Source organism: Mirounga angustirostris, unplaced genomic scaffold (assembly GCF_029215605.1).
Source record: "Mirounga angustirostris isolate CCGP_5_RB_7025 unplaced genomic scaffold, mMirAng1.0.hap1 SCAF_4, whole genome shotgun sequence".
Classification (NCBI taxonomy): domain Eukaryota; kingdom Metazoa; phylum Chordata; class Mammalia; order Carnivora; family Phocidae; genus Mirounga; species Mirounga angustirostris.
In genome coordinates, this window is record NW_026991712.1 from 128,952,063 (window position 1) to 128,978,365 (window position 26,303).

At 39.5% G+C, this 26,303-nt stretch overlaps 1 protein-coding gene across 1 annotated transcript in view; it reads left to right on the forward strand.

Moving 5' to 3' along the window:
• The first annotated feature begins 1,780 nt into the window (after positions 1-1,780).
• Positions 1,781-26,303, forward strand: part of ERICH3 (glutamate rich 3) — a 99,123-nt gene continuing 74,600 nt past the window's right edge. The window contains 2 exon segments of the mRNA XM_064587541.1: positions 1,781-1,829; positions 2,841-3,141. Of these exon segments, the coding sequence (XP_064443611.1) occupies positions 1,781-1,829; positions 2,841-3,141 (350 nt within the window).

The following is a 26,303-nucleotide window of genomic DNA, read 5'->3' on the forward strand; positions in this document are numbered from 1 at the left end:
GATTCATAAACAAATGGGTGTGGCTGTGTTCTATTAAAACTTTATTTAAGGTTATGGAAACGTGAATTTCGTGTAATCTTCATGTATCATATAATATTCTTCTTCTGATTTTTTCGAACCATTTACAAATATAGCAACTCTTCTTAGCTTGTGGACTGTACAGAAACAGGCAGGGGACTGGATTTGGCCCTTGAGCCATAGATCTCCCACCCCTGACCTAGGAGATGGTCACTGGTAGTTTAGATCTGTGATTCCCAAGTGTAGCTCCTGTTCAACCAAAGTGGAGATCTGCTGGTCTCCTGCCCCCAACCCCAGCCCCACAGGTCTTCTACAAAACAAAAATCTTTTTATAAATTTATGGTACTACTGGGGACATCTGGGGACTTGTTTACCTGTGAGAAAATGAAAATGACCCCAGTGACTATTTGGTCTCTGAAACAGCTTTAGTTTTTTTTTTTTCTTTTTTTTCCTTTTTTTCCCTTTCTCTATCTCCATACTAGAAATTAACATAAAAATTCTTTCTGGCTAAATTCCCAATACAATTTCACAGTGAGCATTTTCTGAAGTGAAAATTAGTAGCTTCCTTGCAGTTTTCATCAGGGATGTGAAATTGTGCAGCTCACAGGGGTGGAGAACTCAAACCCCATTTATGAATTAGTACATGCTGCCGAGAGTACCTTGCTGTCTGCTGAGTGCCAGGGATTCTTTTCTATAGAATCCTGAGTATCTACATAGTGTATTTTAATTTCCTTTCTCATTCCACTAGTGAGCAAATACCATTTTCTATTTGCACAAATGAATTAATATGTAACAACTAGTACCTGTATGAGATTATATTATTTACACCATCCTTAGGGGTTGGCAGCGCTTGGGCAAATTATAATGTCTTTCTCTAGTACCCCTTCCCTCCTGGCCAATTTTTATCCAGGTGAAATGTAGTTAACAGGGAGCAAGAAGGACACCATCAAATAGGAACCACAGGCAGTAGGAGTAGACATCTATGGGGCAGGTCTGGCTCAAGTCCCATTTGTGGCTGCACAGTGATTAGGTATCTATAGAACTTCCTTGTTGAAGCGTAAGATGCCACTTTCACATCTCACATCTTTTTTCTTTGACAACCTCTGCTTTTCTCTAGCTCCAGCCTTGGTCCCCAAAGCAGCCTTGAGTCCTCAGTCTCAGGATCTAAGCCATTGAACTAGAACTCTATTTTCCCCCTGCTGGGATGGCTCTGATCTTTCAGGTCAGAAAATTCTGATGGCGGAGGAAATTTGACCCCTGCGGCAACTCACAGGAATCATGGGGGAAGGAATGTTGTCATTGTTAAAAAACAACACTGTGGGCTTTGGAATCAGAGAGATTTGGATTTGAATCCTTGTTTTTCCACTTAGGAGCTATTGTAGAGTTCAAGCAAAATAATTAGCTCCTCTGTGTCTTAGCTTGGGTAGCTGTGAAATGGAGGAGAAAACCTTCCTCACAGAATAGAGAGGAGGATTAAATGAGATAATGATCATAAAAGGCTGAGGAGAGCATTGAGTAAGTGGTCAATAAAAAGACTACCACTTTGACAAGATTTAAAAAATCTGTTTCCTTCATTTATACACCGAATGTTTGTTGAACATTACTGTTTGCTTCTGAGGAGACCGAGAAATAAAATCCATGTACCACATGAACTAGAGGCCCTCACGTTCAAGTAGAAGAGACAGCCATCTGCCAGCAAGGGCAGTGGTGCAGAGTGGGGGTGTAAAACAGAGGTACGCCCAGGGAGAGCGGGGCCCCAGACATGGGAGTCATCAGCACACCTGGGGACGTCAGAGAAGGTGGTGTGCAAGGTAAGTGTTGAAAGATGCATAGAAGTTAGTCCAGTGGTTAAGGGAAGGAGTATGTTCCCATTCACAGGATGGTTCAAGATTTGGTTTTGCTAGAGGTAAGGGTAGCAGAGGGGGAGAAAGTGGTCACAGTGGGACTGATGAGGGATGCAGGGGTCCAGTGATGAGGGACCTTGAATATCAAGTGAAGGAAACCGGACTCTGACATGCTCAGTGGGTCTTTATGATGTGTGGGAAAGCAGAATGCCTGCAAGTGTTTGAGCTAGAATGGAGATCCGTGGAGGGCTCAGTCACCATGGATGTGTCCAGTCTGTCCCTTACACAGGAGGAACCTGAGGCCAGAGATCAAGTCCTGCAACAAACAACCTGACAAAGTAAAACAGGACGCGGGAAAGGTCATCTAAGTCCAGTGCTTTAAGCTTCCTCCACACCAAGGGCCTCTCCTGTAAATCCAGGCTTCTTCACAGAAGCCCTGCCTTCTCTGTGCTGGATTCATACAAGGGCGATTCTAGCATGCTCCTGAGAAACTGCACGGTTCCACCTTCTGAACTTCAGACCTATGGGCACTGCCTGCTGGGAGTGGGGACCTCAGTAGGAGCAAGGATGGAGATTTTCCAAAGAGGAAATGAAGGGATTGCCATGCCTTTGAGATCAGAATCAAAATCAAAACCCCAAACAGATTGAGAAAGACCTCTTTCTTTCCCTTGAACTTGCAATCTAGGGACTGTTTTACAACTGAAAGCCCATGCATCACCGTGGAGCAGCTCTGGACTTCCATTACCCTACCTGCAGCCACCACCCAGCCCTTCCTTCCCCAGGGCCTAGCAGGAAGCACACCAGCCTAAATGGGTGTGCGTGAGTGAGTGAGTGAGTGAGTGGGGGTGTGTGTGTGTGTATGTTGTTTCCAGATTACAGGTGCCTGGGGAACCCGCGCCCAGGGCAACAGAGCAGGGGCCTGGGTCTCTTCCCACATTAGGACCCAGAAAAAGTGAGCTGCCCTTGCAGCTTCCCCAGGCTCCGCTCCAGCAGCGCTTGGGCCTTTCCAGAACCTCCGCGCTCGCCTTCCCTCCTCCCTTAGCAACCGCGAGGCTGTGGATACCGCCAGCGAGTGGGGGCCCGGGAGGCCACAGGGCAGCTCTGCGGCGGCGGCGGCCCAGCTCAGGTGGCCCGCGCACGGGCGACCGCATTGCGGAGCCACCCTGCGAGCGCAAGTGTCGCTGCGCCAGCGCGCACAGGGCCCTGCGCACCCGACCTCCGCACCTGCCGCGGGGTCCAAAAGGGATCCTGCAAAAATGAGCCATTCTCACCCGGCTGGGTAAGTGACAACTGGAGCTTTTCCACCCCGCGGCAGGTGGCGGCTTCAGCCAGCGGCCCCTCCTCCTCCCTCCCGCTGCGGGGGAAGGGGCGAGAGGGGGAAGCGAGAGGGAGGCTGGGGAAGAAGAAACAAATAATACGGATTCTGGGTTGCGCTGAGGATGGCAGAAATCCCAGGCTTCCTATCTCCTCCCTCCCTCTCCTCGCTTCTTTCACCGACGTTCGCCTCTTTGAAATTTTCACTCTGGAAGGATTAAAAAATGGATGTGAAAAACGCATACATTAAGCAGGGACGTTAGCTGGGATCAAAAAGATCCCATGGCGTGGGACTTGTGTGTTTGAATGCAAAAGTAGAGGTCACCAAAATATGCATTCGTTTGGAGCTTTGGGAACGAGAGATAAATTTTCACTGTGGCGTCTTGCAGAGAAACGAGGTGTGAGTTGATTTAATGTCGAAGCAGGTTCTAGTGTGAGGAGTGCCCCTTATTTCAGGGTCATAGGGATCCTTAAAAGGGTTTTGACCAGGGAAGGTGGTATGATACTGAAGAGGAAGGAGAGAAGGAAGGAATTGTGTCCTTGTGTGTTTACACATGATCTCCTGTTGCTTTGGGCAGGGTGCCTCCTCAGAAGATGTATTTGGCAATTATTTAATCTATTCTAGAAAGTTAACACAGTCATTATTGGATGTTGTTTAAGAAATAAAAGGTCTTGGTCCTTTTGTTGGAAGGGAGAATATCCAGTGTCCTCCTAAATTAAACAATGTAATGCATATTAGGTGGTTTTTTTTATTATGATACATCTAGTAAGCAGATCATATTCTAGTTGATCTTGCAACTAATTTGAAAATGTTTTCCTTTTTAATTGGATTTATTGCACATTTTCAAGAGCAGCAAATTAGTAGAGGACAACATATTTAAGATCATTTGGAGTTTGTGATGTCTGAAATACCACATTAGTCATTGTGTTTAGGATTTATAGTCGCACTTCAAGATTTTATTTTTTAATGAATTCACTGAGTGTAATGATGTGAACAGAATGTTTGAAAAACTAGAGGTATACAAGGTGCCATGTTGGAAGTTAATTTCAGAACTTTTTTTGGAAAGCAGTGTAGCTCCGACTAAACAAGCTTCTCATTTTATCTCAAATTGAATTTAGTTTAGGTACTTTAACACTTTGATGCTGAACTCCTGTGCAATTTTAGTTAGCCGTGGGTCATGTAGGTTGTAAATGGCCCTATTTTTCCGCAGCTGCTGTTTGCAGTATGTCCACATTCAGGAAAATGAATGTGTCAGTCATGGTTGTCTTCCTATGTTTTTCAAGTTTTTGGCTAAGTTAGAATCTTATTAGGCCATTTAATCATCCATTTTAAAATGTGGAAAAACCTGTAGCTGCTTATTAAATTGTGCATGATTAAGATTTCAGAAACTGAAGTGAAATTTTTTTGAAGCTCCGTTAGTTCCAAGCACATTGGAAAAAAGGAAAATTTATGATCTAGGGAGGGAGTATGCTTCATGGTAGTCTTCGAGAAAGATATTAAGATGGTAACAATAATTTTGCACTAAAATTGTAAGCTCCTGGAGAGTAGGCACTATCTTATTAATCTTTGTGCCTCCTTTACCTAGGTCCATGTTCTGCGTAAAGTAAAGCTCAGTAAATGTTTGTTGAATGAATGGTGTGTTCTGACACCCCCTCCAGTCTGGAGGTGGACGTATTCACATATGAAAAGCATACTAGAGCTGAACAAGTGTTTACCATGTGCCACGCTGTAAAATAATGCTTCACATGATATACCTCGTTTAATTTTCCCACCCATTTCATGTGGCAGGTTCTAGTCACCCTCATTCTCACAGGGAAGGAAACTAAGGTCTGAAAATTTCAAAAGGTCTCACAGGTAGGCAGGTGTCAGGGCTGGAAAGCAAAACCAGGCTGTCCAGTTTCACAGCCTGTGCACTTGCAATTACACTGCATTGCGTCTCATGGCCAATAGCTGAGATGTATTGGAGCCCTAGATATATAGAAATTCCTATCCAGATCAAACCAACATCTGACAAGTGATTGCTGTACATGGCTATCTAGCATTTTGATATATAATTAGACAATTATTTTGTAGCAACGTGTATATGTGTATTTTTTTTGTTTTTAGTTCATCAAAAGTAAATGAAAACAATAAACGTAAGAATAACAACTCTAAATGCCTTAGAATTCATCCAAGAACAAAATTATTCAAATTGCTGAAGTTTCTCGTCAATATAAGTAGGGATTATTTTTCTTGCCTATGCCACCATTTGGAAATAATAAAAGTTTCAGTACCAAATAAAAGGTTTCATTAAAGCTGAGAAAGCTTTTCCATCATTGCTGAAGCAGTTTGTACTTATTACATTTTAAGGATAAATGGTAATGAAGTGCAGTGGTACAATAAAACAGAAATTTCGAATCCCTAAAATTCCACCAATCAATAAGTGATGCCCTGATGCTTTCTCTCGGTGCTTCCTTGGAGTTCCACTGCTCATTTAATTACAGCTTGAAACACTTGATGTAAAAATTGCAAAGGGCCTGTGCTGACTTAGTTCAGATAGAGTTTGGAGTAAATAAAAATGGTCTTAAAAACTTCTGCCAAAGATTACAATAGAGACTTTGAATCTGAGCTGCATTGTAATTTGGGGGAAGTCAACTATAAAACACGGCTCCTGGCACTGCCCTCTCTGATGCAATTGTTTTAGAGTGGAAAATTTCAACTGATAGTCCCTCAGGTTTGCTAAATCTCACCCTGAGTTGCTCTTTCTGTGCGCGTGCACGTGTCTGTGGGTTGCACTCTAGTCCTGGAGGTGGAATGGGGATTTTATACCCCTCAGTCATGCATGAGGATGAAATGATACGGCTCTTCTAACTCCTTCAAAGGATCATCACTGAATCCATGTGAAGTTGACTCCCTGTGTGAAAGATAAGCTTGGCTCTAAGTAGAGATAGTCACACTCATCTGTAAATTTGCTTTAAGGAATTGGAAGAATGGGGGGCATTATGGTTTATGACAAGATAAAAATGCAGAAGATGTATGCTTGGAAAGATTGCTCCAAGGCTTAGAGACACTTATTTTTAAAAATTTAGACTTATTATTGTATGTCTTTTTAATGTAAACAAATGTTTCTGTACTGGCGGAGTACAGATCTCCCTCGACTTATGACAGGGTTACGATCCAATAAACCCATTGTAATGTAAGTCCAAAATGCGCTTAATACACGGAACCTACTGAACATCATAGCCTTGCCTACCTTAAACGTGCTCAGAACAATTACATTAGCCTATATATTTGGGCAAAATCATCTCATACAAAGCCTGTTGTATAATAAAGTGGTAAATATCTCATGCAATCTATTGAATGATATACCGAAGGTGAAAAACAGAATAACTATCTGGGTACATACAGGACAGTATAAGTGTATCAGTTTTTTATCCTGGTGACTTAGAGCTGACTGGGAGCTACCACTGCCCAGGATCACCAGAGGCTATCATCCCCCATATTGCTAGCCTGGGAAAAGATGAGAATTCAGAATTCAAAATGGTTTCTCCTGGGTCGTATTTATGTACCGTCGTAAAGTCAAAAAATCATAAGCCAAACCATTGTAAGTTGGGGACCATCTGTATACTGAAGTGTGGTATAGAAAGAATTAACCCATCCCTAGTACTTGCTGATAACTCAGTCCTTCTTCATCAAAGGCAGGTGAAAACTGCTGGGAGTAAAACTGTCAATTTTTAGATAGTGGAGATATATATATACATATATATATCCAAAAGTGACAACAAATTATCAACCCACCATGTCATTTACAATTGGAGTTCTCATTGCACTTTGTCTCTGCCTTTTTTGTTTGTTTGGTTCAACAGGGTATTTTTTAAAAAAATTGTGATATAATTAACATATAACACTAGTTTCAGGTGTACGATATAATAATTCGATATTTGTTATGTCCCGCAAAATGATCAACACAAATACTGTATGATCTCACTTATATGTGGAATCCAAAACAATAACAACAACAACAACAACAAATGAACTAATAGATACAGAGAACAGAACAGATTGGCAGTTGGCAGAGACGGGGCTGGGTGGAGGGAGGGTGGTGGTGAAATGAGTGAAGGGAGTCAAAAGGTACAAACTTCCTGTAGATAAATAAATCATGGTGATGTAATGCACGTCATGGTGATAATAGCTAATAAGACTATTTTTTTTTAAATTTGAATGTTGCTAAAAGAGTAAATCTTAAAAGTTCTTATACACACAAAATTTGTAACTGTGTGGTGATGAATGCTAACTAGATTTATTGTGGTGTCTCTGCCTTCCTAGCAAAGTGTAGTGATTTATATGGCTATAGTAACATTCTAGTCTGTTCATTGCTCACCACTCTCCCACCACCAAAATTATCTTTGTCACACAGAAAATCAGACTTGAAGTCATTAAGTATTTGAATTCAAATTGGGTAGTTTCTACTCACCCTCCTGTTATATATTAACAATTTAACTTCAGGAATAAATTGTTTCTGACTAAACGTGGTGAATTGAATATGTTCATTTGTCTTGGCTTCTTCTCCGATCATCTATTATAGAATCTGCTCTTTTTGTTATAGATGGGATGTCATCTCTTATCCCTTTGCTTAACAAACCTGTTCACATACATAGGTGGGATTGGAAAGGGATTTGTTTGTACAACATCACTCAATTCTTTGAATTTCTTCAGAGTTATATTGCCAAAAATCACATAGTGATCTATCGCCAAAAAATGTTTTCCGTGATCTTTCAAATGTGATCCTTCACTTATGCTAAAAGCAGAGGGTTGGACATCACTTGCAATCATATCTGTTGCCCAGTCGTGAAAGCACTTGTTGTATTAACATCTATGCAATACTTCAGGTAGTCCTTTTACTTTTCAGATATCCTTCTAAGTTTAGTGCACCCTAATAAGACACTGGGTGGTGAGAGGTGTGCCTTTCTTTTGTAAAAATGGAAAGGTGATTATAAAAGGGAAGGGGGGTATGGATCAATATGGTGTGGAAGTGCATTTGCAGTCAGATCAGTTTTAGGAGAGCACAGAAGAAACTAGAGGGTCTAGAAATTAATTCCCCTAAAACTATCCTTGCCCTTAGGAAAGTTCCCTTAGGAAAGTCTTTAGGTATCCTAGGAATGTGCATATCCCAGTATGTACATTTCTTGTGTAGAAAACAGGGCACTGTCAGATGCAGTCTACTGTAGCACCCCACTTCCTTTCTCAAAATCTCTGCTGAAGGAAGGCCTCTCTAACTGCAAAAAGTGGAGACTTCCCCAACTTATTTTGATTATTAATAACTACAAACAGTTTTTCAGGGGATAAGAAAATAAAACTTCTGTGACCCAATTTTCAAACCCAGAATCAGCCTCAAATAATCTGGGTCTGGTTGTTTATGTATTTTCAGGACTTTTAAGTTTCCAGAGATACCATTTTCGATGAAATTTTAGATTCTGGAATATAGTACTGAAATAATCTTTTTAATTTTAATAAATAATTTTGGTACAGACCAAGAGAAGTAGTATGCAGATTGAATTATTGGATCTTTCCTGCCAATGACCTACTCAGTTCCCCCCACAAATAGTTGAAAATAGTGTAGGCTTTGGAGTGATTCCGTAAATGTCCATGGGTTTAAAATAAACTGTTTAATTAGGTGGGGGTAAAACCTGTAAAAAAGAAAAAAAATCTAGGATTCAATATTCATATAGATTTGCAAGCATCTTCGTCACCTTTCCCTAAACTTGAAGTCCCAAGTGATACATTATGAATATGATTTATATTTTTCAAAAGGCGAAGGGAAGAGGACAATCATTTGAGTCACAGTCAAAGTAAAACCCTTGGCACTACAAACAAAAATAAATATAGTGAACTGACGGACATTTATGCTTTCAGTTAAAATAAACTATTTAAGGTAAATGTATTATATATAGTTACCTCATTAAATTAATTTTTGGGGGCGCCTGGGTGGCTCAGTTGGTTAAGCAACTGCCTTCGGCTCAGATCATGATCCTGGAGTCCCGGGATCGAGTCCCGCATAGGGCTCCCTGCTCGGCGGGGGGTCTGCTTCTCCCTCTGACCCTCCTCCCTCTCATGCTCTCTGTCTCTCATTCTCTCTCTCAAAATAAATAAATAAATAAAATCTTTAAAAAAAAACAAAAAACAAAAAACATTAAAAAAATAATAAATTAATTAATTAATTAATTTTTGGTTTGAATGATCAATTACTGGTCCTGATTGCATGGAATAAGACTTGGGCAATGCCCTCAAAGGGGACTTACTTGAGTGTATAGACACTGCATTTTGATTTTTCTTTAGTTCCTTGCTTTGGCCTACCTCTGTGGTTCTGAAACTTATGCATACAAAGAATTACTGAGTGGTGCGGCATACACAAAACCATGACTATCATACTTTATGGATTAAGCTCATAATTTTTTTTTTAAAGATTTTATTTATTTGAGAGAGAGAGCACATGAGAGGGGGGAGGGTCAGAGGGAGAAGCAGACCCCCACTGAGCAGGGAGCCCGATGTGGGACTCGATCCAGGGACTCCAGGATCATGACCTGAGCCGAAGGCAGTCACTCAACCAACTGAGCCACCCAGGCGCCCTAAGCTCATGATTTTTAAGAATATTTTTTACCGTATAAAACATTTGCATCTTGTGCTAACTAAAAAAGTCAACCCAAATGTTAGGTAGGATTCCACTATACCTCTGGTTTCTAACTTATCAGAAGCCATTTGTTTTTTTTACTAGCTAGAAGCTCTAAATAACTCTCCTCTTCCAAGAATTCCAATTAGGGAACACATCCTTCATTGACAACATCATTGCTGCAGGTTTGTTATATTAGAAAATATATTTGGATTAAAGTAATTCACCTGAGAGCTTGCCTTTCTGGGTTAATGTCTTTCCAGAGAAAAGAGAAAAAGATGTTACAAGTTCAGTAGATGCAGCTTGAAAAATCATGCCTTACTGAGATTCTGTCAATATTAGGATTAGAAGTTTTTTGAGAGTCGTTGTCAAAGCATTGCTTTTATATTGAGCCACAAGACACATACTTTAAAAGTGAAGAACATTTCAAAGTGTAGATATATGGGTCAGGCTTCCTTAATAACTTCTCATTCTCTTTAGGGTCTCCTCTGACCCTCATTCTTCTTGTCTTCCGATCTCTTTTGTATGGTTAACTCTTTTTTGGTCTATGGACAGATTACTGTGAGGTGCAATTTCTTTTTCTGCCCAATGCTTTGGGGGATCTCTTTGGAGAGCTTCATTATCCTCTCCATATCCATCCAAACTACCTACCTGGATATGGTAGGATCCAGAAGTATCTGTTCCCCTTTTGGATGGATCATCAATGACCCATCTCTGTTTGCCAACACAGATAATTTGGAATCAAAGTGTGGGTTTCTTTTTACTCAAGAAATATATTCCTTGTTTATGTCTAAATCCAAGTTACATACTTCAATTGGTTGTCTTTTTCACTGTGCTTATGTTATGGGCTGAATTGTACCCCCAACCAAATTCATATGTAACATGCTAACTCCCAGTGCCTCAGATGTGACTGTATTTTGAGATATGGTCTTTAAGAAGTAATTATGGTTAAATGAGGTCAGTGGGGTCATTAATCTCATATGACTGGTGTTGTTATAAGAAGAGGAGGTTAGGACATAGACACACACACAGAAAGAAAACCATGTGAAGATAGAAGGGGAAAAAATGGCCATCTGTAAGCTAAAGAGAGAGGTCTGGAACAGATCTTTCCCTCATGGCTTTCAGAAGAGACCAACCCTGTTGACAACTTGATCTTGGACGTCTAGTCTCCAGAACTGTGAGACAATAAGTTTCTGTTGTTTAAGCCCCCCAGTCTGTGATACTTCGTTATGACAGCCCTCCGGCACTAATACAACCTGTTTGTCACTGCTGATGCTCTTTATTACTTGGTCCTGCAAAAGTTAAAGATGGCCTTTATGAGAAATGTAGTCACTGGAAATAAATGATTTAACAATATGAGGCTCATAAAGAGTGGAGATTGGAAGCCAAAAGTTGAAAAGGGAGATAAAACTCAAAGCAAACAGAAAGTATGATTAAAGCACTAGTGAGGAGAAGTAATTAAGATAATAAGTCAGTGGTCTCTACTGGTAAGTATTGAACTTTTCTGTTTAGTCTGATTCGTAATCAAATTACTCCCTACCTCTCAGCATCTTACACTAGTTGGGATAGAAAATTGAACATTTTAAGCTGGTGATCCATTTTTCTCTGACTGTTATTATTTTCTTATAATAGTAATAAACATTTATAAATTAATGAAAATTCTTAGGGCAAAATATTGAAACAAAGGAAAAGACAGCAGGGAACTAAACAGACAATATAAATTGCACATAGTAGTTATGAAACAGCATTAAAAACTAAGGATTTTAAATTGAATTGAATCAGTGTTTTATAGTAGCAGTTAATCTGACATTCTCTATATGCCATGGATTATAATATTTTATATTTGTGAATATTATGTGGCTCTCATATTAAGAACTTGTCTCTCTTCATAGCTTGCTCCAAGATGTTTACAATAATGTTTCTGTTGTTTAGATTCAAATAAAAATAATCTGCTGTAAATGAGAATAATAGACTTGGAGGGGATATCAAGTCTCTAGGTACTAGGTATACAAGTTATTTTTTATTTTCTTCCTTATATTTATCTGTATTTTGAAAAATTTCTACTTTGAGCAAAAAATAAAAGAAAAAAGAAAAATTGCTTGAAATCCTCCCACTAATGATCATAGTTAGGTTTTTTGGTCATTATAGTTTTTCTCCATTTTCCTATGTATTATCCTACTTTTAAAGCTATACTGACAAAGCTATATTATTTGAAAAGCTGTTTCTAAGACAGTACTGTTTTTAAAGTTACACCAACAAGTACCAGGAGGGCAATTCCCTCATAGCATTCCAGTTGTCTTCATATTTCCCTTGTAACTACAAACGTTTTGAGGGTAGAGACCATACCTCTCTACATATTTTGGTCCTTCATGTACTTCAGGACTATGCCCTGCACTTAGCTCAATAATTGCTGACATAAGTCTCCTATGTTAGTGATCATTTGTGATTAATTTCAAGAATACATTTGCTCATTCATTCAATTAATATTTACCAAGTGCGAGTATGTACTAGTTACTAAGCTGCCATTTTAAGCACTTACTGTGCTCCAGAAATTCATCTGAGTTCTTGAAGAAAACCTAAATAGTGACTTTAAAAAAAAAAAAAGTTTTCAAAAGTCACTGAACGTCATTGAGTTTTGCTGTCCAAGGGCAGTAGGGTAATTATATCAGTTAAGAATACATTCAACTGGAGGTAACAGAAAACCAAACAAACAGTGCCTTAAACCATAACAACATTTATTATTTATTTCACAAGTAGTCTGGAGGTAGGTGATTCAATTTTTTTTTGTAATATCAGGACTTGGGTCCTTACCTGTACAATTTTCTTGGTCTTTTCCTTATGGTAGCAAGACGATTACCCTAGATCCAGTCATTATATTTTTATAAAAGCATCCAAAACAGAAAGGAAAAAGATGGCTGAAAGAAGAAATTTTTAAAAAGATTTTATTTATTTGTCAGAGAGACAGAGAGAGAGAGAGAACAAGTGGGCGGTGGGGGGACAGGCAGAGGGAGAAGACTCCCAGCTGAGCAAGGAGCCCATGCGGAACTCGATCCCAGGACCCGGGATCATGACCTGAGCCGAAAGCAGAGGCTTAAACAACTGAGCCACACAGGCGCCCGAAGAAGAATTTTTTTAATCAAGGAGGAAAACATTTCCAGAACATTCCAACACTTTCCTTTAATATCTCATTGACCGGAACTGCATCAGTGGGCATGCCTACCTGCAAGGGAGTGTGGGAAAGAGTGTATTGACCTTTACAAGCTCAGTGGGAGACAGACAAAGGAGAAGGGTTTGGGAATGGATTCTGGGACCAGTCCACAGTGTCCTGCAGCACAGCGCGTCAGTAGTTAGCTGTCTAGCTCCATACTATGATCTGAGCTCAGATTTGTCACACAGCTGTTGTGTGGCCCTACATTAATTCTGCATAATCCCTCTGATTCTTGATTGGTTTTTTTTTTCATCCATGTGGAAAATACGTCTGTTGTGTAGGTTGCGAGGATTAAATAAAATCCTCTAAAACATTTAGCACTGGGCCTCCCATATAGTTAAGTGTTAAATATGCTAACTTAGTGCTTGGTGGCACTGGGACAGGTACTAATGTGCATAAATAAGCCCGAATTTCTGTAAGAGAACTTGCACACTGAAGTCCTGAGCTAGATGTAGAGTTGGATTAATTGGACAAGGCATTCCTGGAGAGATTAATTTGGGGGGAAAATTTTGGATACATATATAAAAGATACACACAGATACACTATCCAGAAACATTTAAAGAGAGTAAAAAGTACTCTGTAAGTACATGGTACAGATATCCCCTGCTTTTCCTAAGTTTGCATTAAACCACTTTTCTAAAGACCCATAGAGGACCTGTTTTTGCTAACAGAAAGTAGTCTGAAGAAGATTTTTGCCTTTAGAAATCAAGGTGAAAAGCAAAATAGGGTCTAGCATGTGTTTGCAGCGAGCCTTTAGGGAGGCAGCACACGTGCTGAGCAGCAAGAGTGGCCCCGCCAAGCACTTTCTCTGGGAACTACACTCAGCATGTCGGCATTAGCCACCACAGCTTTGAACTCTCTGTTGGTATCTGTGCTTTATATTGATTTAGTTTGCTCATTCATTAGCAAGATGTGTCCTAAGGTATCAGAAATGCTTACGGGAGGTTACTTCTTGGGTCTGGGAATACTCAAAAATGTTTTCGTGTAATTCAATGGTGATTGCTTCTTTGCTTTACGCCATTTTGGTTTACGAAAGACTTCACAGGAACACTCTACTTTCGGTTAGCAGGGAAACCTGTAGTATCATTGTAGTTGCCTGTTATGACTTTGAATAAGTGAGAGGAGACAACATTTGCTTATTTATTGAGCTGACATCTTCTTAGGAGCAGGCAAGGATGCTATAAAACCAAGTGAAAGCTGGCCTGGCCTGAGAAATCGATACCTCAAATTTGGTTTTGCCGTTAGGTTCCACTTATTGTCTCTTGCTCATTTTTAGAACCTCAGATACAACACTAAATATACACACTAGGTTTGTTTTGGTTTGGTTTTGGTTTTTTGGTTCTTTTTTTTAAGTGAAAGATCTTTGCCTTTAATTCTAGGTCAAATTAATTTCAGATTTATTTCTGTTCATCTTGTAAACCTTCATAAAGTGAGTTTGGATATTTCTTCCCCTTGAAATCAGTAGTCTGGAATCTCTCAAACTACCAGCAAATGGCTCTTTCACCGTAATTCATAGGGATTTATATAAGGTTATCACTGTTAAATTTTTCTTTCCTCTCAGTCAAACTTGAGACTTAGAGCTTTGGCCCAGGCTGGAATCTTCCAGAATAGGAAATGGGCTTAGGGAGTGAGTGAGGCCAACCTGAGGTTGCAGTCTATGTAGAGGGGTATTGAGGTTCCAGTCCTTGGTGAAGAGATCAGCCCATGGAAGAAAAAAAGGTAAAGTCTGAAGTTTCAGGACCAAATGCAAGAGCTTGGGGCAGGAACCAGATATCCCCAAATCCTATTTCAGGCAGTAGGGGAGCTCAAGAAGCAAGCTGGGAGACAAGGTCCAAGGAAATTTAGAAACTGTCGGGGGAGTGTGGACAGAAGGTTAGGGCATTTCATAGGGGGCACAAACAAGGACTTTAAGTCTCTGAAAGTTTGGAACGGTCTGAAAATCATCTTATTTTTGTGTGTTCTTCTAAATGAAAAGGAATGATATTCCACAAGGAAAATCAATGTTTCATTAAAAAAAATGAGATGAACATGCTATAGTAGAAAGAGGAATATTTTTGGGGTCAGAGAGACATAGGTTTGAATCTCAGTTGTGCCTTATGGGGACATAGGAAAGTTAATTACTCTGTGCCTCACTTTCCTCTTTCAAAAATTGGGGCTAATAAATACCTTCCTTGAAGGAATATTGGCACATAGTAGAGACTCAGTGAGTGGCAGCTATTGTGTGTTTATATTGATCTTCGTGAAAAGCATATGTTGCTTAAGTCTTTTTTGTTTGTTTTTTTTCTTGCTTAATTTTTCCAGCTTTATTGATATATAATTGACAAATAACGGTATTTAAGTTTAAGGTGTACAGTGTGATGGTTTTATATATGTATGTTTTATGAAATGATAGGTTAGTTAGCACATCCTTAAATCTTTAGCATCTAATTCTTAAAGTACATCAACTCAGTGGTAACTTCCAAAATCCATTGAGCATTTAGTATGTGATAGGTAATTTGCTAAGTTTTTACTATGACTCATTTAATGCTCTAAATGACTTTAGAAAATAGCACTATTATTATTTCCATTTTCAGAGGAAAATATAAGGCACAGGGAAGTTAAGTACCTTGTCCCTTGTTGCTAATCTACTCAGTAGCTGAGATAGTTAAATAGTTAAGATTCAAACTCAGGAAATTGGACTTGAAGTGAAACTCTTAACTACCATACTCTGCCTACTCAAGACACCGCAGGAGGATATTGGTGGTAGAATAATCTAGTCATGATGTTTCCATGCTTAAAACCCTCCATGGCTATTAGAAAACTGGCCAGTCCCAGGCCCGTTGGGCATACCATCTTAAAGGCCACGTCTTTGACTTTTAAACAGTTGTTCCTTTTATTAAGCCAAACTGTCCTCTCTGTACTTTCCACCATCATTTGGGATCATCCTGCTTTCTTAGCATCTTTCACAGGTCAACCATTCACTTATCTGACCCCTATATGCTTTCTCTTCTTTAGGCTGAGCTCTTTGGACTGTAGACTATACCTTGTAGAACACAGTTCAGTTAAGTGGTTAAAGCAGAACAGTCCCTGATTTGAATTGTGGATCTGCCTTTAACTAGTTATGAGCTGCTCATCCAAGCACTCTATGCCTTAGTTTACTCTTCTGTGAAGAGGGTGGATAATAGTACTTTGCAGGGTTGTTTTGAGAATTAAAATATATAGCTCATGTTATATAGAGTGTTTACTGTGTGCACTACAAGACCATTCAGTGATCCATAAATACTAGTGATGAAAATTATTGGTTTCTAGAACTTTCCCTCCTGTCACCTTTTCTCCAAATAGCCTCCTTAATCTCCCTTGGCTTGCATACTATATTTCTATTAATGCATATTTCTTTAAGTGGCCACAGTTTATTTTTTTCTGTCCAAAGTATTGAAATTCTTAAGTCTCCAGAGAAGAGCTTAAAGGCTCAAACCTCTTCTTTTGGGAACTGTCCACCTTAGGGAGTCCCAGGCCTACTGACTTCCCATGCGCTGTTTTCCTATTGCCTCATCTGTGAACACTGCAAAACTATCTCGCCAGCAGTCAGCACAGTTGGAGACTAGTTTTGTTTTTACTAGTCACTTCAAACCATCATATTAAGGCTATAAATAAAATAATATTATAGTTCTCATCTGTCTACATCGTTGGGATAAGCTGAGAAAAATTGTAAATCAATATTTAGCATAATTGCTAAGATCTGGCAGGTTTGGATACAAATAAAAAGAATGAAGAATGTAATATAAAATCATTTATATAATATTAGTTCAATCACCCTCTATAAAGTGGCAGGCAGCAGAGACTCATGGGCTAATTTTAGTTGGCAAAGAATTTTCTTATAAAGGGTTGGAAAATAATTGACCCTTATGTCAATTACTCTTCTGTATTGGTCTTTCTTCAAGTTTCCTCAAAAGGTTTTTCTTTTTTTCCTGCCTCCCTAGGAACTTTTCTTTCAATGCAATTTTGTATCACACTGCAAAAGCATTTATTTGACAAAAACAAAACAACAAAACTAACATTGTCAGCATGATCCTCCACACTGAGCACTCTGAATTTTTTTTAAAAAGCCAAAATATGTAAAGCATGCTTTTGAACCTCTTTTGGCATAAACTACTTTCAGTTATTATCCTGAAGCAGAAGAGAGGTTATGATCCTTACACATGGATTTTTTTTAAAGGATCTATATCAAGGAATTGGACCAGTATATTTTGTTTACATTAACTGATTTATAATCTCATTCATTCGACAAATATTGGTGAAGTGTTTACTGTAGATATGGCACCACTGTACAACTTGTGAGAGGGATACACGGAGGGATCTTATATGAATCTAAAGGGAGTGATCAAACATGATAAAAGAAATTCTGGTGCAAGGTAGCGAGACAAGGGCCCAAGGAAGGGGAAAGGTACAATTCTATGGGAATTCCTGTGACATTCTGGCATCTTCTTTTTGAGTCCTTGGGTCTGAGTTTACTGATGAGCTTTGCCTACTTTTATAACCTCAGTGTCCTGAATGTAAAATGAGAGAGTTGATTAGACCTCATGTGGTCATTTCTATAATCCCGTGGATCCAGGTAAATACATTTCCAGACCAGTAAACTTAGATCATCCACTTCAGGAAGCAGTCACAGCATTTGACTTCATGGTGACAATTGCAAAAAAGAAAATTGAATTCACCAGGGTCATGCACCTTGTAAGGTGTAGAATTAGGATTTGACCTCAAGCCTTCTAGCCCCAAATCTTATCCTTTTCTATCTTATCAAATTTACTGTGGGCTGAAGTATTTGATATAGATTTATTTGCCTTAAATAACTACAGGAAAATCATTGCACCTATTAGGAGTTAAGGTGTCTATTCTTAAATTTTCTCACTCTTAAATGACAGATGTGCAGTTTTCAGTGATGGGAAGCTACATAGTTTATTTTTTCTTTATTTTTCTGGTTATTTGTGCTGCTCTCAGTTATTTTATTTGGAGAAGTTGTTCCCATTTAGATTTTATTAACTTCTTTGCTAAGAATCTTGCTGAGATTCAAAATCTTAGTTTTAGTTGGTTGACTTGAGTATGATGAGTTTCCTCATAGAGCTAAAATTCTGTGGATTCTTACAAATCTTTTTGATGGACAGTGAGAAAGGCATATAAGTCAGGAGGTAGAGCTCCATTGCTTGTGAATTGTAACATAATGGCAATCAAACCACAATATCCTATGATTTGTTTAACTTGCTTTCCCAATACAAGGACTTGATAAGTGAGTTGCAGAAACATTTCATCTGGTTGTCATTGCTTGGCAGTGGAGGTTTGATGTAGGCCCTCCTTGAACACTGTCAAACTCTACAAATTGCAGATTTAGTGACCTCTGAAATGCAAAGCACCTCTCGATTAGGCTCTTCATCTTCAGTAATAAAACTGTGCTCATTCACCTAAGTCTCATTTGATTTTGTTGAGCATAAAATGATGTAATCAGTTTTCCAGATTGGTAGCTGAGTTGAACCTTTCCATTTGTGGCAATGTAAAGAGATATCGTGCATAACATTTCTTGATTGAAATGCTACTGAAAATGTCAATGTATTTGCTAGAGTCCTCATGTTCTTTTTGTTGGGGATAGGAGATGGTTGAATGGATATATGAGCCCCTTTGGTCAAATACTGCATATAGAAGATGAATTTCTGGATAAAACTATGTAAGGCATACTTCTGTAGGTTGACAAATATAATCAATCAATTTTATTTAATAGCTCCTGTGATGTATTTTGCTACTTACTTTTGAAATTAGCTAGTGGTGTGCTGGTAAACTGGCTTTCCAGAAAGAAAAAAAGCCCTGATTCATAGTGTTTGTTAATTTCTGTGGTGTAAATACTCCCACAATGGCCAATTTCAAGCTAACAATGGCTTGCAAAACTCTGAAAATTTTAAGTTATCTCATTAGAGCCAATGGGAGCCTGCTCCAACACTCCACAGTTATTACTTTTAAAATATAGTTTTGTATGCTTTCTAATTGTTTTATGTGTAAAATCTTTCTCTCTAACCTCATTCTGAGGCTTTTAATGGTAGGGAACCTGCCATATTCTTTCCTCTTCCCCAGATTTATGTATGTATGGCAGTAATTAAGCATGCGTAGTAACCTATTACATCAATACTAAGATGATTTTCTTACATTTTAACATTACTAAACTCATCCGTGCTTACATCAGTGGCATGCTATGGTGTATTGGCAAAATCTTCTTCTTTCTTAGTGTTTCATATAATCATTATTTGAATTTAATGAAATATGTTCAGTGCTGATTAATCCCTGGCAACCATCATTCAGTATTTCTATTAGTTCATTTAAAAAAAAATCCACATAAAAGTGAGATTTCACGATATGTCTTTCTTCTGACTTATTTAACTTAGCATAATGCCCTAAAATCTATCCATGTTATTGTCATGTTTCACACGAATGCAATTACATCCTGTGGGCAAATCTGTCTTTTCACATATTACATTCACCTAAAGAAGTTATCTCTCGGAGAGCCTGGGTGGCTCAGTCGTTGAGTGTCTGCCTTCAGCTCGGGTCATGGTCCCGGGGTTCTGGGATCGAGCCCCGCATCGGGCTCTCTGCTCGGCGGGAGGCCTGCTTCTCCCTCTCCCACTCCCCCTGCTTGTGTTCCCTCTCTTGCTGTCTCTCTCTCTCTCTCTGTCAAATAAATAAATAAAATCTTAAAAAAAAAAAGAAGTTCTCTCTCTGTTGTTATCCTTATGAGAAAAATCTATTGTTTGAATATTGGTTCCTCAGTGTACCTCCTGTTCTTTTGTCTTACTGCTCACATTTGGCATAGGAGCTCACGTCAAAGCTTAGGATCCAATTTATTTTGTATATCCTAGTATGGTGTCAAGAACTACCTTCCTCCATCTGGGAAGTGTCCCTTTTGAAAGTGAGGATCACTGGCATGATTGAACATGGTCATTGGACAATATATATTACTACCATAGCATTCAACATCCAGTGTTTCTGCTCCCTGGCGTCTGGCATATAAGAAAAGCCTTGTGATAGGCAGAATAATGGCCCCTCAAAGAAGTCCGTCCATGTCTTAGTCCTCAGAACATGTGAATATGTTAATTTACATGGCAGGGGGAAATTAAGTTTGCACATGGAATTAAGGTTGCTAATCAGCTGGCCCTAAAATAAAATGGGGGGAACCTCTAGAATGTGGAAAAGATTCTTCCTTAGAGTCTCCAGAAAGAATGTAGCCCTGATGACACCTTGAATTTAGTCTAGTGAGACACATTTTGAACTTCTGACCTCCAGAAGTATAAGACAATAAATTTGTGTTAAGTACTAATGTGTGGTACTTTGGTACAGCAACAATAATAAACTAGTGCAAGCTTCATTAATTCAGACGGGCAAAGTCACAATTTGATCTAAATAAAACTGGCTGTGTCAAAATTATTCTTTATGTTCTCTCTGAACAAGTTTGCTGAGGAAATTTGTATCATAAAGCAGATTGCAGAAATATGTATTAGAGAATAAGATAATTTAAAGAGGGACGCCTGGGTGGCTCAGTCGGTTAAGCGTCTGCCTTCGGCTCAGGTCATGATCCCAGGGTCCTGGGATCGAGTCCCGCATCAGGCTCCCTGCTCTGCGGGGAGCCTGCTTCTCCCTCTGCCTCTGTCTCTCTCTCTCTCTGTCTCTCATGAATAAATAAATAAAATCTTTAAAAAAAAAGATAATTTAAAGATTTCAGAGTATTGTTTTTATGCTAATGAAATGGCTAATTACAAATGGAAGTATGTATTTGTTAATTTTGTCTACAAGTATTTTCATTTAAATTTTTTCTATTTTTGTATTGGGGAATTTATGGAATTAGATTTTCCTGTGAATATTTCATGATTCTTATTTTTCTGACATCATACTTAGCATCCTGGTCCCCACCTTAGCAAGCCCTGGTGAGTGGTGTTTCACTGTGATTTGGCAAATATTATCAGGAACAAGTTTTGGGTTGTGTGATCTTTAGCAAGTGACTTAAACTAAGGCTCGTTTTCCTTATCCACAAAATGGACACAAGTATGCCTTCCGTTACGGACCACATGCCTGTGTCCTCCTTAGATTCATATGTTGAAACCACAGTCCCCAGTACAATGATATTTGGAGCTGGTGCTTTTGGGAGATAGGTGATGAGGATGGAGTCCTCATGATGGGATCGGTGCCCTTACAAGAAGAGATGAAAGAGAGCTTGCCTTTCTGTCTGCTCTGTGCCACGTGAGAATACAAAGAAAAGATGGGTATTCATCAGCCAGGAAGAGGGCCTCACCCAGAGCCTTGACCGTGCCAGCACGTCCACCTCAGACTTCCAGCCCCCAGAACTGCGAGAAATAAGTAGCTGTTGTTTAAGCCACTCAGTCCATTTGGTGACAGAGCCTCAACAGACGAAGATAGAAATTGGTACCGAGACGTGGAATGCTGCTATAGCAAATACGTAAAAACGTGGAAGCGGGTTTGGACCTGGTAATGGGGTAGTGACTGGAAAAGTTTTGAGGTCCAAAAGCTTTTTTCCAGCTTTATTGAGCTAGAATTGGCATATAGCATTGTGTAAGTTTAAGGTGTACGATGTGATGATTTGATGTATGTTTATATTGCAAAATGATTACCACAATAAGGTTCCTTAACACATTCATCACCTCACATAATTGCTTTTTTTTTAAGATCTAATGTCTTAGCAACTTCCAAGTATATAATACAACATTGTTAACTATAGTCACCATGCTGTATATTAGGTCCGCAGAACTTACTCATCTTGTAACTGGAAATTTGTACCCTGTCACCAACATTTCTTCATTTCTCCTGCCTTCAATCCCTGGCAACCATCATTTAGTATTTCTATTAGTTCATTAAAAAAAAAAAAATCCACATAAAAGTGAGATTGCCTGGTATTTGTCTTTCTTCTGACTTATTTAACTTAGTATAATGCCCTAAAATCTATCCATGTTATTGCAATTGGCAGGATTTCCTTTCTTTCATGCTGAATAATATTCCATTGCATATATATTCACCACATTTTCTTTATCCATTTATCCATTGATGGACACAGATTGTTTCCGTGGCTTGGCTATTATGAATAATGCTGCAGTGAACATGCGGCTGCACATATCTCTTCAAGATCATGATTTCATTTCTTTTGGATGTATTTCCAGAAGTGGGATTGCTGGAATTCTATTTTTAGTTTTTTGAGAAACCTCCATATTGTTTTCCATAGTGGCTGCACCAATTTACACTCCCACCCATAGCACACAAGAGATCCCTCTTCTCCACATTCTCACCAATACTTCCTCTTACCTTTTTGAGAATAGCCATCTTAACAGATGTGAGGTGATACCTCGTTGTGGTTTTGATTTTCATTTCCCTGATGATTAGTTGAATGTCCCTTCACATACCTGTTGGCCATTTGTATGCTTTTGGGGAAAAAAAAAAAGTATATTCAGGTCTGCTCATTTTTAATTGGATTATTGTTATTGTTATTATTGTTTGCTATTGAGTTGTATGAGTTCCTTATATACTTTGGATATTAACCCCATATCAGACATACGGTTTGCAAATATTTTCTTGTGAAGGGATTTTCCTGTGATTCTGGTGAGAGCTCAAAAAAGAAAAGGGAGCTGGAGAGAAAGCTTCCTTCGTCTTAGAGAACACATAAATAATCATGGACAGAACATTGGTAGAAATATGGATGGTGAAGGCCATTCCGATGAGGTCTGAGATGGAAATGAGAAACAAGTTATTGGAAACTGGAGGAAAAGCGATCCTTGTTATAAAGTGGCAAAGAACTTGGCTGCGTTGTATTCACGTTCTAATGTTTTGTGGAAGGTAGAACAATCGAGGTATAGTTAAGTCACTTGCTCTCAGATATGGAGCCAGTAATGCTGAAGCCAGGATTGAACTGCAGCTGGAGTCTTAACCACTACATCCCTCTCTCCCACCAAGGGTAGACAGTGTGGGGACGGGCAGTTCTGGGAGAGGGGTTAGGTTCAAGAATGCTGAGGCCAGAAGAAATTCTTCTATCACTGTGATCATGAAGTGTTACCTTATTCAGGCTTTTCTATGACTGCCTCACATTAAATGATAATCTTGTTTTAGAGCTTTTCCATTTTAGGAAGATGGAAGAGCTGTAATAGCTTTCATTCCAGGGGCCTAAAAAAAATCAAATGAGACTGTGTATGTGGAGGTGCTTTGTAATCTGCTAATGGGATGGGGATAATATACTTCTTGCCCAGCTTACAGCACAGTATCTGACATGGAGACACTTAAAACACTCATTATCTATTTGTGAATGAATCAGCCTATGACACAGGAAGAAATGAAGTATGCCCACATGCTCTCTCACACACACACACACACACACACTGTATGTACACTAGATTGGGAACTCTGTGGGTTCAGTGTCTGTGCCCTCTCTGAATCCCCAGCATCTTACAGAATGCCCTGAAAGGAGTCAGTGCTCAGTAAATGCTTGTGATTAATAATATTATAGTGCTTGTCTTTTCAGATGGGGTTTTTATGGGATAGATTCTCTTTGGGGGCAGATGGAGGGATTGATAGGAATCACCGACTTTATTACTTCAGAGCCCCATTTAGATATTCTACACAGTGGGAGGCAGGGGTCTGAGGGTTAAGTGTTGAAGGACTGCAGCTGGGAAGGCAGCACTCCCAGGGACTCAGCAGCCTGCTCCTCCAGTCCCTCCGCACTGCAGGAATGTGGGGTGTGTATCACAGTGGAGGAAACAGGACCCATCATAGAGACAGGGTTGCTTTGTTTCCTGGGGGGGCTTTCTTCCCTGGTGCATTGAGCCAGATAGTGGGTTGTTCTCCACCCAGTGGCCAGAGGGTTGGTAAGTAGTCTTGTCCATCAGATAATGAAGCCAATGAGTTAGGCCTGTTTTGGCATTTAGCTGTGGGACTTGGTGTGAACAGCATGGCCTTTGAATGATAGGGTCACAGTGGCCTGGTAATTGCTGTGATCAGTGCAGTTGTTGATCCTAGGGACCGCAGCAGGGGAGGATCATGGGACTGGGTAGGAGGACCAGAAGTCCAGCTTTGACCAGAGATGCAGAGTGACTTACAAAGGGAGTGGAGTGCTGCAGGTGCAACACAATCACCAAGTTCAGGTGAGGTGACCTCATCTGGCCCAGGGCTCTGCTGAGTGCAAGAAAGAAAAGAAAAGGGTGTGTGTGTTGGGGAAACAGTGGCAGTGAATGGAGAGGACAAAGGCAGAAACATCAGAAAAGCTCTACTAATCTAAATTTGTGGCCGGGTCAGTAAAGCTCTTGTAATTGAGCAAGTGCAAAGGGAGGCTACCAACCCATACCAAGCACACAGGAAGAGAAGCAGAACAGAGAGCATCAGACAGACTACGGTTGTGGCTGAGACCCACGATTACTACCATCTCCCTGTGGAGGAGGCCTCATGGTCAGAACGAGGGTGACATTTATATGTATACAATAGAAATGTTTGCACTGACTGCTAATGTAGTCCCATCAGGCTCCTGTAACAGAATACCATTGACGGGGTGGCTTAAACAACAGAAATTTATTTCTCACAGTTCTGGAGGATGGGAAGTCTGATATCAAGGTGCCAGCAGATTCAGTGTCTTGAGAGCCGCTTCCTGGTTCATACATGGCTGTTTTCTAGCTATATCCTCCTATGGTGAAAGGGTCAAGGGAGCTCTCTGGGGTCTCTTTTATAAGGGCACTAATCTCATTCATGAGGGCTCCTCCCTCTGACCCTATCACCTCCCGAAGCCCCCACCTCCTAATACCATCACATTGGGGGGTAGGATTTTAACATACGAATTTTAGGGGGAAGCAAACATTCACTCCATAACAACAGTTTTACTAATTCTGTATATAACTTACTCTAGTACAATTTCTTGTTATCAAACAGTTTGTTAATCTAAAGTTTCAGTTAAAAAAATTAGGCACTGCTGAAAAAGAAATTACTGACCCCGGATGGACCCAGCTAGTTATTTTTCAGCATTTCTACCAAGGCCAGGTATATGATATCAAGGAAGGAATTGCTTTACAAATAGCATCCCAACCAGGGACTCTCAATATTTCCTAAACAGGGAAAGGTGAGAAAGCTGATGTGTTTAAAGGTTTCAACTCCACCGGACCTTTCGGTAAGACTGTAGGTACTTCATGGACATTGTGGACACATACTCATTTAGTACGAGCCTGGGGGAGCAGAATTCGGATGAGGTGGTGCCAAAGCTGGCTAAGCATTATTCTTAGGACCTAAATATTGAAAAAGTTACGAATTCTGAATGAAATAAGGGGATTATTTTCAGCCAGTAGGGAAGTTAATGTTACCCTAACTTTTTGACCCTATTTCATTTAATCAGGGTTTTAGCACTCAGCTATTCCAAAACTATTGATTTTTTTTAAAACTTGAGCCTGAAAAACAGACAAAAGACTATAGATGATATCTGTCTAATGATTTATCTTAAGAATCTGTGAACTGTGGAATCATGATTGTTAGGACCGAGAGACACCTGCTCACCTTTCTGAAATGAGTTGCTGAAAAGATATTCTGAGATTCAGAAAGGGTAAGGGATACAGTGTTGACCTTTTGGAGACAGGAAACCTTTGATGAACTATAGGACACCAAGACAGTTCATTTAAAAGATGGTTTCAAAGCATTATCTGGGGCTGGTTTCGTATGTGCATTACTGAAGCCCTTGGGTTGTCTTTTTACATAAACCCCGTGAAATAATGGCTTCTCATGTGGCATCTTGGCTTCTGGGCTTTGTAACTGCTTTCAGTGTCTTCTGTGGACAAAATTAAACTTTCCTTACCATTTGACAGCATATAACTTTCCTAGATGGGCGTTAAGGAGAAAAGAGACAGGAAAAGGTCACCGATACCATCTCCATGTAATTAAGGCAGCTAAATAAAATTGTCACTAATGACATTTACTTGACTGTATCATATGAGTCCCTGCTCTGGCCTCCAAATAAGTTAAGGATCAACTGCTCGTAATATGTACAGATTGTAAATCTTTGTTGCAGGTAATAAGGTATACATTTTTTTTTAAGATAGCCTTATTTTAGGGCTGTGTTTAGGCTTGTGAATTCTCCCTCTTTGCCTCTTTCTCTCTACCTGTCTCTGTCTCTCTCTTCATCTCTCTATATATACATATGTATGTATCTACACTCACATTTATGTATATGGATGAACTTACGTGCCTAACTGTATACATACATGTAAATGTGCATATGCATTTGTAAGGTA